General features: G+C 33.7%; 1 protein-coding gene across 5 annotated transcripts in view; it reads left to right on the plus strand.

Annotated features, from left to right (window-relative positions):
- The window catches only part of LOC129718781 (homeobox protein prospero), a 206,568-nt gene extending 193,695 nt beyond the window's left edge, over positions 1-12,873 (plus strand). For all 5 annotated transcript variants that reach the window (XM_055669855.1, XM_055669853.1, XM_055669852.1 and 2 more), the window contains one exon: positions 40-12,873. In XM_055669855.1, the coding sequence (XP_055525830.1) occupies positions 40-219 (180 nt within the window). In that variant the 3' untranslated portion in view covers positions 220-12,873. The remainder of the gene's footprint in view (positions 1-39) is intronic.
- Positions 12,874-18,265: the final 5,392 nt, after the last annotated feature.

Consider the following 18,265-nt stretch of genomic DNA (forward strand, 5'->3'; position numbering starts at 1 on the left):
CTTTCATTCCTGATACCAATTTTATTCGTATCCCTGCAGGTGCCCCAAAATTTCCGATATGTTATAGAACAGACACTGCGAGAGTTCTTCCGCGCGATACAGAGCGGGAAGGACACCGAACAGTCGTGGAAGAAATCGATTTACAAAATCATTTCGAGAATGGATGATCCTGTCCCGGAATATTTCAAATCTCCAAACTTCCTGGAACAGTTGGAGTAAAAGCCTACAATACTTACGAGATAGCAAAGCGAAATGAAACAGTCAGCGGCCACCGGCTGCCAACACCAGAAACCTGCAAACACCGAATCAATAACCAAATTCACTGAGGGAAAAGAGTAAATAATAAATTAAAAAAGATAAAAAGTTACACTTTATTAATTATAAATTTAAAGCAAATTATACAAAATTGTTATCTAAACAAATTTAAAGCAAAAAAAAAAGAAATTTAATTTTAGAGAAAAGTAACACAAAGTATAGATATATTGTTTAAAACGAACGAAATCACAACAAACTAAACAAAGAACTAATAAGTGAAGCAAAGCAAAACAAGATGTAACAACATTTGTGGTTCCTATAATGTAGTATGCTAGCGTCCAAAAACAAAGCAACTACAGCAGAAAGTAAGATAAACAAACACAAGCGACAAAGTCAAGTACTTATAGACGATATACTCGCGTTTTGGCCTTCATTTCCAAAAGTAAAAAAATTGACAACCAAAAAAACTATCTAGAGAAAGTAAAACACAACTAAATTCCATTCGAAATCAGCCACATCACAGAACAAAATATTAAATCACGAATAGATGTAACGGAAGAAGCGGAACAGAAACCTCAAAATTTAAGCTAAAATCATAAAAAAATAACAAAAAACTAAATTAAACCCTAGTGTTTGTCATCTAGAACACAGAAACCTCAAAAGCAAATAAAGCGGGGAATATTATTTCGTGGAACATTTTAAGGATCACCCATTCGGAATTTCGACAAGAATAGAATGACACGTGCGAATAATATGATAAACAAGAAAGCATATAACAGGAGGCACAACACCAATCGTGAACAAACACGGTATTTGTAAGCCATGATGATGCAAAGCCAAAGGGAGTAAACTGTATTGCAACTGAAGCGTTTTTTTCGGAAAGACAAACGTACAGGCACGAAACAAATATTATAAATATTGTAATTATTTTTTTTGATCTATGAGTGGGCGGTTTAATCAGAAAACATTCGCTTTATTCAGTTCAATTATTCCTCAAATGTGTTTCACCTAAGCAATATGGTGTAAATTATTTGATTCGAACAAAACTGACGGAGAATATATCAAGCGTTTGAGGATAGAATTCCAGAAATTTAAGCCATTAGTCTAAGCAGCATTTATCACTGAGGAGATCAGTTGTTTAATTTCCCGGAGGGAATCGAAAACCAAAGAACATCTTTCTGTCACGTCCGCAAACGCATGTTGCATCACGACCTTACTGTCACACGCACGCGATTGATTGCCTTGTAAATACAACCATTGTTTATTATTTTCCCAGATGTAATAAATTATTGTTTATTTGTAATGTATAAAATTATTATCTAAATTTTTAAAATATGAATCGAAAGAAAAAAAAAAGTTAATCGACTAGCAAGTTAAATTGTTTAGGTAGACAAATTTGTTTTTGTTTTGGTACAACTATTTCGGCAAACGTTAAAAGGAATGGAACAATAAATGTTTGGCTACTTTCTCATTAGGTTCTAACAGTTTATTATTAGCTTAAATTGCATCATTTTGGCTAAATGTGGGTCGTTGGCGAGTTCAAAATTCTACAATCGAAGTGACACTGTAACTGTAACTGTGTTGTTCCATGCGTCTCAGACAATGGCAGAAAGATGTGTTGGTGGTTTTTGCGCTGAAGGAAGGCCGCTGATTACAAGCATTACAACAATGCTAAAACAGAATGAAGTAAAAGTAGTCACTTTTGGTGAGAACAAAAATTGTACAGAGCCGTGTTTCGTAGACAGCAAAATAATTTTACACAGAGAGAAAAAAAATCATTATATTAAGGCTATGTCTAACCAAAAAATTGATTTCAGGAATGTACATTTCATAACTTCTCATACAGCTTGACAGGCTGCTATTATTCTAGGGCTAGAGTTGCATTGTTTAGGATATAAATTTGACACTTTTCTTACTTTAATGCATTTTCATCAGTCAGGAAGAGCTCCCAATGAACATGACTGTTCGAGGCAACGATTTTGAATACGAGAAGGGCTTTCGAAATTCAAGAACCCAAAACTTTTAGGAAAATTTTTAAGAAATAAATTATTTAAAATAGTGTTTTAACAGTTGATACTACTGAAAAGTCTTTCTCGAGAAACGAAAAATTGCTTGCCTTGATTTAAAGTTCTTATCGGATGCATTTTCGAAGTTTCAAACAAAATTCTTACCAAAGTTGATGAAAAAAATGTAACAAAACATATTTGCTAGTCTTTAAACTTATGTTCTCAAAAATAATTTATTCATTATATATACTAAAAATATGGCAGTTTGTTGTACATTACGTAAGCGTAAAAAATCTTTTTGGTTGTCAATCAGCAGCCTTACATAGGCAGAAATACATCTTTTTAAGATACGAGTATTGCTTACAAAACGAAATGAATGTGCACAGGACAGGTTACACACATGTGTACAGTTTCTGACGATCAGAAACATACTGAGCCAACTATTCTCCAACTTTATTTATATTTGATTAATGAAACTGGAGACATAAGACAAATCATACTTTTATATATTTTAAGGTGAGTTTCCTAGTCTTATGTATATTACGATTCGTTTCCAAAACAATAACATCAATGGAAGCGAGATCGTTGTGAATATCCACTGAAAAAAGTAATAATTTTAAATTTCGGTATTAGAAACATCAGTAAAAATTTCAACATATTTTATTGCAAGAATGTGTAAAACCGTTTATTTAATGTATAAAGAAATATTAGTTATTTTTGTATCTAAACCGTAAATATCTATTATAATTGACATTAATGGAAAATGTATAAAAAATAATAAATTCTAATCGTATGACAAGTTAACAACCAAAATTTTTATGATTTCCGAAAACTAATTGGCAATTATTATTTGCTTTTGTTACAAAGTCCTTTTGTTGATTACTTAGGAGTTTTTTTATAGCATGTTGGTTCTTGTCAATCTAAAAATTTAGGAATTGTATTCCTAAGAGAAACCTAAATATATTTATTATGCCATGCCTTCAAAATTAAAACGACAATGTAACTGAAATTGTGATATTTAAAATATAGATCTCCTGGGATTTGCAGCTCTGTCGGCCAGGACTCAAGGATTCAGTCGAAAGTAAGCGCCCGCTCAGAGGTTCCTATAGATAAAAAACTAACCTTCCAGCGTTCGGTTCGACAGGCTTCACGAATGGTAATGATTTCAAATGAAATCAGTTTTGGTAAGCCGGAACCGCACGCCGTCCAATCGCAATGCTGTGATCAAGCGTTATATAGCGCTCAAACCCATACTTTTGGCGTCGTTGGGTTGCACCTGATCTGGCTCAAGACATGAGCTTCAATGCAGGAAATAGTAAAAATTAAGTGAAGTTGAACTTTTGGAATCTAAAAGCATAAAATAACAAGACAAATTAAAACAAAAACACATCACACACAAGTTTCGGTATTTTTAGGCAAATGATATCATCTGATAATTTTTAAATCCAATTTTCGACCAAATGACACACGATATAACCGGAAAAATACCGTTGAAGGAATGCACACGAGGAACTAGTTTCTGGATTAAATGACAGGACGAATCTTTCGAACATAAAAAGGCATTTTTTATTTCTCTTTAGTTATGGTTTCATAATTATCGCAGGAGTGAATTATTCGTAGCGTGTTGGCAAAACAAATAAAAACTCGATCATCCCCCCCCCCCCCCCGTTCAAGCCCTTTGAATGATCAGTCAGAACAACCTTGCTGGTCATCCTATAAACGAACAAAATGGCTTTTCTCGGAAGCCTTAATTCAGCGCTTCGAGATCCGGTAACCAATAGCAAACACAAACAGATACAACAGCATGGATGAAAATAGATAAGGCATTAGTTCATAAGAAGCTCTCAACTTACAATTACAATATAAATGGTAGTGTTACATTATATTTAATTATCCAAGCCAAGATATATCTTACTCTTATAATCAGTGTGTTTTAAACGATAGAATTGCAAGCATACAAACAATAGCCTACTCTCATCATAAACAATAATCAACCGAAGCAGTAAAACAGAATTTCAATTTGACCATGACTCAGTCGCCGGTTCCGAAGGAGCGATAAATTTGGTCGCTGCATTATGGATAGACGCCTGGGTATTTTTTGGACTCTAAGGGTGCAAACTATGGCAGATTGTTGCGAAAAACTCTCAGTTTATGGGGTTCTCAATTGACCAAAGTACGTCTGTTCAATGGGCGGTTCGTGACACTCATCAGAAGAGGACGCTTCTCTAGACATGACAATGCTTGCTATCTAGGTGAGCAACGCATGCGTAATCGGTTTTCGAATGTCACGTACTTCAGTCAACATTGACGCGCCAGGAGATCGAAGGTAAATTTCTCCCGCCGTCATTATTGACAGAAGCGTAAGTTGTGGAATTCTGTGGTTTTGCGCGATTTTCATCACGGTCCATAACTTTTCCCGAACCCAATATTCACCATCTGGGCGTGATAACTTCGAAATATCTATCGCAATGCCTTCTAGAATGACCGCCCTCACCTTCGCCATGACGAATCACTCAAAGAGCGAGAGTATTGTCAAGAGTAATATTCTATTATTCAAATCAGTTCCCAGTCTTTTACGGGATATGGAAATTCACGAACATTTCTGCCGTATCCATCATTCTAAGAAACGAGTGCGCCCGTTTCAGATTGGTGGTCCCATACAGGGAAATTGCATGATTCTCTGAGTCCACCTAAGACCTGTGTTATTCCGAGAGATGCATTCTAGAATGACATAACTATAGTTCTGTGCGCAGAATTTGGGGTTACAGTGGGTTGGATCGAGTTATTTTTTGCATTCAGCAGGCTTCATGATTCATTCCATGCTGCTAAAGTGAAATTATTTGTTTATTCTAAGAACAAATTAAAAGTAATTATTAATAATCGGACATAGTTTGGCGATCAATTGGTGACTAAAATGGTAAGTTTGAAACATGGTATTTTTATTTGTTTAATTATTGTGAACATTTTAAGTTTCTTATGGTTTCCCTCGGATATTGTTTTTCAAAATAAAGGTAAATTTTTTCATTTGATTATACAACCGTTATTAAGGTCAAATATTTATTTTTTGTACAGCCCTATTAGAGTCATAGTAGCAGAAAAGTCAACTGGAACAAAGCGTCACTGCCAACTCACCACGACCGAATTGGAATAGAAACGCCATGTGAAGTATACATGCAGGCGGATACTCTAGTACTGCATACACAGAACTAAATTTAGAATAGGAATTCTGTTGTGCTAGAGTTGCTCTTGAAGCAAAGTGGTGTGCTGAGTTTGTGGTGCCGTGACCGTTGAATTAAAACAAAAATAACAAACATTTTGTCAAGTTCTGTAATGAAAATCAATGGCTTGAATAGTTGGCGAGAAAAAGCGACCAGAATCCTTACTCAAGTTCAATTAAATGATGACCAACACGCAAAAAGAATTTTGTAAAGTTTACAAGACCGTCTAATGAGTTTTTTTAATGTTTATGCAACTGTATGAATTACAACGATTTAGCTAAAGCAACCGGTTATTTATATTAGTTCCAATAAGGAAGCACCCACAGCGTAAACCCTGCTGTAATTATATAATTTACAGTTATTGTCAAACACAAAAGAGGTATGAGAATCTATTCATCATGTCATTTGACATACAATCTGTTAGTTAGCTAGTACATGCGAACAAATTTAGATCAACAATATTTTGTTACGACAATAAAACGGATATTAAGAGCTCATTTACTTACCGGGTAAAGTAATTTTGTTAAACGATGCAACGACCGATTCTGTTCAGCGGCTTACCAACTTCCATGCAAACTAATTTAATAACATCACAAAATGGAAGCTTTTTTTTCTATAGATATAATACTCCATCTTACATTTGAAAACGAACATGCCTGCCCTTAAGGAGGTCAATCGTTCCAGTTCAATACACGTTTGATTTGAAATTGTTCGTCTGCATTGCCCTCCATGTTTTTGTGGTAGTTCAATTATTTTTATTGAACTTCTTTTTTTTTCAATTTTATTGAATTGAAACAAGTTACAATTAGAAACTCAAATACGCTAAAGAGACAAAAACTGTAAAAATAAATCAAAATCCAATCGCAATACAGTTTACAATACTTCAAGAGAAACGATAGGAACACAAAACAATAATAATGCTAATAATAAATAGGACTAAATACATCATGTTAAGCAGATATACAGCCACGAAGTTATGTTAAAACTAAACCATAATAATACGATTCCGCGTAACGGAAGAAATGTTTCGGCGTGTTTTGAAATCGTTTTTACGAAACCTTTGGCATGCGATAATATTTAATTTGACAGCAAAAATAGGTTTGGAATGTAAGTTAAGTTTATTTTCTTTACTGTGTTTGCCAGGAAATATTATCAACACAACAACAACAATAGAAATATAACCGAGAAGGATTACCACTACCACCACCACTACCACTATACAGCACAATAGAGACGGGAAGCTTACAAGCTTTCCCCATTAAATAACCGGATCTGACTGATGAAATTTAAATTGATGTAACGAGCTCAGGGAATAATGATGCTACCATTCGATATATTCAAATACTACCGAACATATTTCTTCAGTTTGACAGATTGAAGTAGTAAGTAAAAAGTAAACCCTAATTAACATAAAGATCTAAAACTCACATACAATAGCGTAAAACATGTATAATCAGTATTTGTATTTACAGTAAATATAAACATCATTGTACAAAAAGCATTCTTCCCCTCTAACCGCCAATTCTCCACAAGCAATAGATAAATGCAACAGTAAAGAATGTCACCGTCAATTGTTATAGTTGTTGAAAACTTTATCAACGAAATAAAGGAAAGAATATAAATATATGTCTACTAAAATTTCATGAAACTCTTGACACATACTTTTTTCTAACTTTCTATGAAAAAAAAAACAATGCATAAGCCGCCAACAAGCGAAATGGAAAAACCAAACTGCGTTAAAACAACAGCAGAAAACAAAAACGTAATACTACCATGAAACAGAAAGTTGGAAAGTGGAAGAAACTTCTTTTCATAATTTCATTGAGTTATATTCTAACAGTGAAAAATGCAAGCAGCAGTAGCGATGCTACGAGAGATGAAAATCCCTTGTCAGAAACGAGGGGTAGATAAGTTGCTTGATTTAGAGACAAACAATAAGAATGGAATGAAAAAAAAATTGCAAACACTGTAAGCAAATTTTCAGATAATCAAAATTGGAAGTTTGATTTAACACTGGTAGGCAAAATTTAATCACAGTGGCAAGAATACTCAACCAATGCAAAAAATATATAAAACAACAATTGAATAAAGATTCGGAAAAAATTGAGCAAACATTTCGAACGTTTGTATAAATACACAACACGAGAGAGTTGGGATTGTCATTCAAAATTTATCACCAAAATTGTATCCATTTTAATCAATTCAAAATTGAACGCTAAATATACAAATTGCAAATCATTTATTTTTTTCTGTATTCTCAATCGGTGTATTAATTGAGGAGTTTAAAGTTTCGTAAATTTGTCAAAAATAAAAATTCACAAAGTTTCAAAAATCCAAAATCACTGACGATATTAAAACTAAAATAAAATAAAAAAAACGATTGAAGAAAATCAACAAAAAAAAAATCTGTATAAACTTTTCAAAGTTTTCAAATGGTATTTTTGTAATTCGAAATATCAATGATTTGTCAATTATATTCTATTTTATTGATTCTAATAAGTAAGTTAAAGAGCAAAAATTAATGAAACAAAAATTGTAATAATAAACATCTCCGTGACCGGGCAATGGCAGGCAGTGAACTGAGATGTCACAACGTGCTAACCGGTATTTGACTCAGCAGAACTTCCGAGGTGACTCTGGCCCACCCATTTTCAATTACCGATAGAGCGAAACACAGAAAGCATCCAAACTTACGGAGAAGCTTCCATCACTGATTGCGTTGAGTGAAAATAAAGCTGGGCGGATCACTGAGCATCGGTTTGTTCGGTAGGGGCACTTGAAATCGGTGCAAGTTCGCTGCATCCATATTCAGTAGCCAAAATAAGGGTACAAGTCCTCTGGTTAATCCCCTTTTAGAGGAACAAAAATGCCTGCTTCTACGGTGTGTCTGCCATTGGTCGGTTCACAGTTCATACACTTACACATTTTATGCAAAAAAGATACATTTAAATACAATCTCAAATTATAAGACCAAAATCTGATCACAAAATTTAACATATAGAAAGCGACAAACAAATTCAAAAGAAAAGAATGAAAAATCTAGACAAAGAGACGATCGAGTTTCGATCGTTTTTTTGATTCTTGAACGCTACTAGAAACTACGAGGTTTATTTATTTTTTGGATGAATAAAGAAAAAACAAATCAAAGCAAATAATATAATGGAAATCGTTTGGCGAATCACTTTTCCAACAGTCTGGCTAAAAGAAAAAAAAAACATCACAATGTGGACACCCAACGGGTCAAATGCAAAGAGCAAAACCTAAAATTCTAGTATTTTCGGCACAAAACCAGCGAAAAGTACGATCATAATCAAGGAAAACAAAAAAAAAATACTTTTTTGTTTTAGTTGAAAAAACAAGATAAACCGGATCAATGTGTAACCGTTGATTTTATGTTAAATGATTGTAATTATTTGCTGACCAGTCTTTTCGAAAGAACAATATGTTTACACTTTTTTTTATGTCACAATCTACTATGTTCAATCATTAACCTTCTTGATAGTCCGAAGACTATGCGTACAAGTTCATGCACTAATTTTGTTTTAATACAATAGAATTTTATACAGATTGCTGAGCAGATTTATAGCGGTGCATTTTGGTGGACTTATCCGATTAAAATCAAAATATATATTTGGTCAAGCAAATTTTAAAGGACGCAATGGTGAATCTGCTCAGAATATATAAAATAAACTGGAATAATTTCTCATCGTTAACCAGATAGCAATTCTTTCATTTCCAGTTGAGTAACCATCCTTAGTTTTAGCAAAATAAATACATAACATAACAAGAATATTAGAAGTTTTTCGGAAATTTCGCAGTGTTTAATAAAATTCTCTCAAAACACACAAAATAAAAGATCAAAGACCTTACCTTAAATGAAATTCAAAATTTGTTGACATATAACATCTTGAAAACAAGTATCAGCGACAAATAGCAACAATAATAACATCAACTATAATCACGGAAGGAATGAAGTATACTAACATCAAAGATCTGAAATGACGCTTGAAACATCTGGAAAAGGAAAAAAATATAACAGTACTAATCAAACAAATTTTCACTTCTATTTTTTGCAATAGTAAAAAATATATTCTCATTCATCTCACAGCACCCCTCAGCTGGAGCATCTGGATGGTAATATATTGAACAAAGTTTTTAGTTTGCAATAGAAACCGGAAAATTACGGCTGGGCCTATCGATTGTTGATGGCTCACAAATAACCACGAATACGCATTCGTACAGAACCGTGGTCGATAGGTTTGGTCGTATGTTTTAATGACAATACAGAATGACATTTTTATTTCTCATAGTTTTTCACTCAAACCAACAACAGCAAACAACAACTACAACAGCAGCAGCAAAAGTAACAACATCATACAATAGCATCACCTTTAGAAGAAAACAAAAATATATCCGGCACATAAAATCTTGCCGCCATAACCATTCGGCACAAAATTTTAGTGAGAACAACTTTCAAACAATGAAGAAAGTTTAAAAAGTTTGTCCATTTTATTTGCAATAGACACAACCCAACTAAACGGAGTGATATTACTATTCCCCGAGATCCCTGTATCAAATCTTTTCCCTAAATTTGACGCACCGTCGGAAAAATAGAATTCCCTCCATAAAAGAATAAACATAACGTGGATCAGATTTCTTACTAATAAGCTCTACGGTGGCACTCGGAGTAATTTGTCTATCGATGAAACTTTTTATAATCATTGTAATAAGTTGTATATAGAACGCTTCGACAGAAAAACCTCCGGGGTCAAGTCTCGTAAACATTTCTAGCTAAAGGGGGACCAGAAGCCGACTAGCAATATCACTCTTAGCGAACAAATAACACATATAAAGAAAAAACTGAAATAAACCGGAATAATTTAAAGTACAACACAACCATTTTTTAATAATAATATATTAAAATAACAGGAGAAACAATAGTAATTAATGAAACAAGATGATATATTTATATTTTTATACAAATCTTATTACAGACAAAATCATGCAACCGTAAAAGCAGTATTTAAGCAAAGACGAAAGGCCACATACTGCAAGCAAAATTTAAAACAAAACTAAAAAACATTACCCAGAACATCGGAAGGAGAGAACCGTAACCAGAATGATTGAGCAAGAACAAACACACACAAATATATAGTCGTTTATATATTGAAAATCTTAACCCGTAAATTTACCATTAAGCATCCTTATTTGAATAAAATTTCTTTTCCAAAAAAAAAAACAAAGCAAGAGACAACATAATGAAAAAAATAGAAATATGCGCGAACACTGACGACGAATCAACAAATTCCAGCTTACAACCGATAAGCAACAAACCAAAAAAATCAGCAAAAACTGAAACCTTAAAAATAATGCAAAAAAGGTAACACGTAAATCCACTTCTTAAAACCAAGAGGAAACACTCAGCAGACTGTTAAAAATGTGATCAGATATATATTATATATATATTGATAAAGTAATCAACTAGATAAAAAGGTTTATTTAATGAAGTAGGAGCATTAAATAACTGCTACGCAACCGTGTGAATGTCAAGAGAAGGCAAAAGAGTAAAACATAAGAACAATATTCATTGAGACGAATCTTTGAACGCAAAGACAGCAGCTAAATGAATATAAAAACAAACGTATATTTTACTTTTTCTTGTTCTTCTTTTTTACAAATATTTGCGAATATTCGCTGTTTAATATTGAAATTTTATATACAAAATGTTTTTATATATACACCAAATTACAGAAGCACACGCAGAAACAAGAAAACAAAGGTAAATAGCTCCACTTGAGTGATAACCATAAAAAAATAATAATAAAACGCAAATATTTACTGCGAGTAAAAAGAGTAAATAAAAGAGTACACAGGAAAAATCCAAGACGATTATATATATTTATACAAAATAAGTTTACATAATATAGCGCAATAGGGTAAAATTGTTAAAAAAGAATACGAAAACTTTGTATTGCGTCCGCTTGCTGCCGTTGCCACTAATTCAGCTTCAATGGTCTAAACGACACAAAATACTAGTGACTAAGAACAAATCCGCAGCGCAGCGATTGGTCGTGCCAAAATACAAAATTTTCTTATTATACAAAAAAACTACTAAACCGGATTCAGTTTATATTATACCAATTCATTTGAAATAGTCTCTGTACGTTATTTTGAGCCTCACCGGTGCACCTATGCCACGGTGCAATTATAAAAACTACTTGGGCTGAGCAGAGTTTTTTAATATGATAATGCAGCACAGTTACTCAGGCGACTGCCATTGAGCCAATTGGGGTTTACTCTATCGAATGGGTTTCATATCTGTAACGGCCACCGCGAGATTGCTTGGATTTTTTTTTCTGAGTGATGTCGCGGTGGCCAGGTCTGATAAAATGGGCATCAAGTGTTCAAACCTTTGTAACCTTTGATTCGGCGCGAATTTTTTGAGTGAAGCCACATTGTTAAAAGAAAAACTACTTTTTCATGTTTAACAATTCGTTGGCAACAATGTCGATGTTTTCGGAATTGTTTTAGAATTAGGGTAGGTAGTGCACAGCTAATCGATGTGTTCAAAACAATCGAACCGAATTTAAAGTATTTAAAATTCGTGCATATCTTTCCTTGAAATGACTACTTCTGCAAGACCGAGTGAGGATCACTTTCATCAGCAAGACGTACAGGTAAAACAGGGATTTTAGCACTTGATTTTGGAGCAAATATTACACAATTCGAGCAGTAGATTCCAGCACAAACACGCTCAAAAGGAACGTGAAATATTTGTGATAGCAATCCACTAGAATAATGATCGAAGCACCCATTACTAGGCGGGGCTTATTTACTTAGGAGCCGCAGCTTGAAGCGAAATTGAAAAGTGGGTGAAGCGTCAAACGTCGAGAGAACTTAACACAAAACTTTTGAGTTAAAGTTATCAACTACAACTTTTAACCTTGTTTCTATCAACATCACCAGAAATGCAGGGTCGACTTAATTACCACCTGATCCTGTGATTTACTGGACAATTTAAAATCATTGACAGGAGTTATATCTCGTAGAGTTTCAATTTCGGTTACTTGAAACTTTTTACGAGATTTACCAACAGCAACTAGCACGCCGAACCATAGAAGATCATGCCCGGTCGGCCAACAGCATCATCATCACCAAGTTTCTTGTCTCTGCAGCACTCCCAAACCTCTGAAACCGCGTCAAAAACATCGATGCGAACCGGTTAAATATGTGTGCGTCAAGCTACGTATACCAAGAAGCAAGAGGAAAAAGAGAGAACAACAGAGAAAGAGAGGTAATTGGTGTTTCTCGAATGATTCTACCAAACAATAATCCCACACAGTGCAAACGACAACAGAGAAGTTTACCATGGAAAATTAAAAAAAAAAAAACAACGGAGTTCAACGTATTAACAACGCAGCTGAGTCGAGCACCATAAAAACAGCACGTGATTGGTAGTTTCAACGTAAAGCAGACGAATTTAAAACGTGAGTGAATCATAAAATTTAATATTCGGCGATATTCAGCTCAATAGCGACGAAATGTGATTTTTTCAGGGAAAACTGTTGTAGTTTTGGTCCATCCATCCGTAACTGCTAGAGATTTGCTTTCATTTTGATAGGACAGAGGAACAATCATATCGAAGCAAGCCTTAAGCTTTCATCTTTATTATTGCCCCAAAATGGTCATAATGTTTTACGAATAATTGGTTTAGTGAGGTACGGTTTCGTTCGTTTCAGGACAACACTAAAAAATTGTTGATACAATATTTCATTTCGTATTTTGATTTTTCTAAACGCAGTTCTAGTGCTTGAGTACACTACACAATTGAAAGATATTTAATGACCCATGTACGGTATATGAGAGAACTGTCATTTAAGGCATTTCGAGCAGTTTTTTATTCTTCATTTAAAAACCGAAGGAAAACGATAAACATTTTTTAAAAATTACGTTTTGCTCAGAAAATTGCACTCTCTCAGCTGATATATAAAAATCAGAAAACCGTTTAAAACTTTAGGACCCAATTCAGTACCTACTAAACAGATTCCGTATTCTGTGAGTAAAATGGGTATTTCGGAGATATTTAATGACAGCTTCACTTACACATTCGAGACTTGTTCGTTGGTTTGATAAAACCAATATCCAGAAAATATGTTACGCTTTTCATCATCTCATTTAGCAGAAGAGATATGTAATTCAGTGATTATAATCAAAACTTTGAATTTCTAATACTTGCACTGTATTTTCGCAGTGGTCATGTTTGTGAATTCCAACAGAACGTAGGAGGCCGATAAAAGATTCGTTTCTGAAAGTAACAAAATAAAACAAAAATCTTAATTTTTTCGACCTTTTTGGCGAAAAACTATTGCTTAAGTTGGTTTTGTGTTTATTAGAAAAGAGAGTAAATTCACTTGATATATTGATATTATGGGATTCAGTGTTCCCAAACGAAACAAAATAAAACACCTTGCAAGTAATTATTTCTGGCTAGGCTACATATATATATATATATATATATATATATATATATATATATATATATATATATATATATATATATATATATATATATATATATATATATATATATATATATATATATATATATATATATATATATATATATATATATATATATATATATATACATAAAAGTTATTATTTAACTAGGCTGACCCGATTTTATCGAAGATTGATTTTTGAAGATTTTCACTAACTCAAGTAAAACTTACAAATAAGAAGGTGGGGGAGGGTGATTTCGGCGTATTGGTATTTTCGGCCCATTCTCAGTTTCTTCAGCCATATTTAATAATTTACCGCCAAAAAACAAATGCAACAGCATTCTTACGTTTAATGGCTATAAGTTTTGATAGTTTTCTTCCCAGAAATACCATTATGTGACTGGTTTTGGCAAGTTTTACGAAGCAATATTACGTTGCACACTCATTTTATGCAGCATCCTGCTAGGCCAAAAATTCGAAGCTATCGCATACGGAGAATCAGCAAGGGACACTGGTTGAAAATTTCGCTGGTATATTGTTATTTTACTAGCGATAATCGTAAATTTATTTGTAGACGGAAACTACAAGACTTTTGAAGAATATTTATGACAAAATTGGTTATATTGCACATTATATTACTGAACGATTAAAGAATGAAAACGTATTGCCAGCAACTTAACCGCGAATCTTACTTCGGTCTCAAGCACGTTATATGAAATCAGTATGAGTGTCATACCCAGACACAACGCAGAGTCGCCAGCATACGTTGTTAATGAAACCGTATTAGAAGCGAGATATATTGGCAACCCGGATTCATCACAAGCATTGCGTCACGTCGAAAGATGCTCAGCCTATCGATGTTGATGATAAATTAATGTCAGTGAATAGCCGTTATTGGCATAACGGTTATGATCCGTCGGGCTTACTGTTTGTAAAGGACAACTATGCGTTAACGAAATACAGTGCTGAAACAGTCGTGCAGAAAGTATTGCGGTTTCACCCACACATATGTATGTGAATGATCAATCAAACGGACAATGAGTAACATTGTTGAAGCTTCATTGTTACCTATCAATAATTCAAAATAAAGTTCATGACGACTGCCTAATAGGCTGAAAAAGGGTCTTTTACCCTATACAACATACACACTTAAAAACGGTTCTCGAACTTACTAATTAATATTACAGGGCTATCACGGCTAAACCTCAATTTACTCAGAATTCAGCGAATATGAAAACCATGCTTCAGAAACACTATCGATATTTTGAATATTTTGTGTCGAAATTCCAGAAAGATTGTACTGAGATTTACGAAAAAATGTGACAGCTGTCATTTTTTTAACCGAGCACTCATTGGTGCCGTTACCGAGATTCCGCAGAAAATTTTAAGTGTGTGTAGAAAATTCTAAGTGTGTATAGTACAAAGAAATATAAAATACAAAGAAATATTTAGCTGACGATAAAATTGTATGAGTGTGATTTTTGGCAATTAAATCGTTGAATTTGTTATTTGGAAGCTCGAAATTTTGCTTAGCAATTATCATAGTGCCATGGTCTTGACTTGCGATCGCGACTTTTCGTCAGTCCACCACTGTTGGCAGTTTCGAAATTCATTTTGTATTTCGGGAGGAAAATATTTGAACCCATCGGTTTGGAACTGTCACTGACTCTGTGTTCATTGGAGCTTCATTCAAAACTTTTCCAAGAAGTTTAAAAAAAATTTTTCAAACTTAAATTAAATGGTAAAAAGACGTGAAAAAGGGTCGAAAAACACTACTGCCCCGTTCTAAATCAGTTCTAAACGGTGCGTCAGGTCTGCCCACGTTTTACGAATGAAACTCATTTCTACTGTTGAATAGCCTCACTATAGTGAGTGGAAACAAAATAAAACTCACTACTCTCTATTTTCTGGTCCCAAAGAAAAAAATCTGCAGATCTATAACTGAATTCTGGCGGTTCAAACAAATAGTTAACCTCTTCAAGAAATTCGATTCTTTTCTTGTCGGGTGATTCTTGAATCTGATTCTCTTCTTGTCGACTGATTCTGAAAATGGAAACGATGGAAGAGAAAAATTCAAATTTCAAGAGAAGAAATAAGAGATGATGTATTCACCGTTAGATGTATTAACAGTTGTTTACAGAATGGTTTTTTAAAACGTCTTTTCACGACCTCTCTTGTATTCATTTTCGAAAATGCTTCGTTTTTTAACATAGAAATTGCTATCAAAAGAATCATTCGATATCAGTAGGTGAAATCTTGGATGAAGCACCTTAAAATTTTACTCAAACCCTTATGTGTTGAATAATGAATTATATTGCATGTTGCAAAATCAAGCTCGAACTTTTGTGTTGACCGGTGACGGTGATATAAATACTTAAACTAAAATTCAATATTGTTACACTTTCTTCAATGAGTTCGCGTGTTGATCTAGTAAGTCGATAAATTCTACAGCTAAACATTTTAGCATTTGAAAAAGTTTATTTAATTAAACTGCTGTTCAGAATATCGGAAGGGTTGGTACTTAGGTATTTCCCACAAATATCGGTGGCGATACAATTATTTCTTAATTATTGCCAGAAAAATGGTTACTTATTTTAAAAGTTTACTCAAGTACAGCTGCAGAGAATTCATTTAAACTTAACATTGTTGCACTGGTTCAACTTTATAACACTAATCTATTGCGTCTGTCGAGAATCTTAGCAGTTATGGACCTTGTTTAATTATTAAAAGTCAAAAGCAGTACAGAAAAATTGACCTTCATTTGATCATTTCTGAATAAAATCACTTCCGTCGCCAGTGAGCGGCAAATTTTTCGTTTAACAATGCAAACCACAAACAGTTTGGATGTCATTCTCTTATTGAAACAAGTCACAGTAAGTTTTTTCTGCCGTGCTCCCCCGCGGAGAATGTTTTGTTGTACTTTCTAAGCGAATAGGTGATACTCTATTTTCTATTGTAAGTGTACCACAGAGAACAAAACAAATAGCGCAGTAAAAGTCTACGCAGCAGAACAAAAGCAAAGCCGAAATAGAAAACATTTCAAATCAGTAATAATTTCAACAATAGTGCCAGAAACTTCAACATATTACAGTTTCAACAATACAATCTTATTTTCGATTGCAATAACACAAACGATATTTTTAACCAGAAACGATAAGGAAAACAAATTGAAAATTTACAATAGCCATAATAGCAGCAGAACAAAACAGAGGATAAGAATCTTTCACACATAAGAAACTGAAACAAATCAAATTTAGTGTACACAAGTAAAAGTAAAATAATGTGAGAAACAACGTATAAGTCGGTATACAACATTTTAGTGTTAGCATTCAGTTTAAGGTATATGTAGAAATTTAAATATATAAATCAAATAAAAATGGCGTGATGTTTTTAAACAGCACGTTCTGTAAACTGTCATTGCCCAGATACAGTCATAAATACATCGTTGAATCGAAGCAATGAAGAAGCAAGTTTCATGAAATTTTAGCTTGATTAATTCTCAACAACTATAACCTCCCAATACCGTCAAAGCTACGAAACATTAGGAACAATGTTTTTTTTTTCCGCGATCAATCAGAAATATTGAACAGACAATGGATAAGAGTCATTGGTTTCGAAACCTTGGAAAAGAAGATCAAGAGATCAATTGTACAAAGTGCTATCCTCACGAAATTTAAATATTCAAAACATACATAACAACAACGCGATAGCAACGTGTAAATGCATCCTTCTGAAAGTTGGCTCAATGATCAGCTTTCATTCAACGAGTGATATCCACTGCACTTTGAAATTTCACACCGATAGTTTGAACAATAACAGATACTGTCTGACCACGAACCAACCGTGATTAAATAGCTATATATCATGTAAACGGAACGATATGCTTTTTTGTAGTCCCATATAAAACCGAGTAATCCTGGCTATGCCAAAATGTATCACATCGGATAAATGCTATCATTGCGCATTCCTCGCACCCACTTGTAACGCGATGCAGTTTCTCTCGGTTCATATATGCAGTTCTGCACTTGTGTAGACACTGCTTACCTTATGACCGTAACAACAAACGCATCCGTATTGTCGAGTGTCATTAAGTGCAACACGCGATGGCAAGTAATTTGTAATTTCACGGTCACAGAGTGGTACGGTTGGCTTAGAAAAGAACAATGTTAATAATTAGCAAAAACAATGTTAAAGCAACAACAGTAGAAACAAAACAATAGTATATGCATCTATCGAATGGGAGCAATCATTTTCTCAAAACTATCAGGAATAGTGGTAGATACCA

This window comes from Wyeomyia smithii, chromosome 1 (assembly GCF_029784165.1).
Source record: "Wyeomyia smithii strain HCP4-BCI-WySm-NY-G18 chromosome 1, ASM2978416v1, whole genome shotgun sequence".
In the NCBI taxonomy this organism is placed as follows: domain Eukaryota; kingdom Metazoa; phylum Arthropoda; class Insecta; order Diptera; family Culicidae; genus Wyeomyia; species Wyeomyia smithii.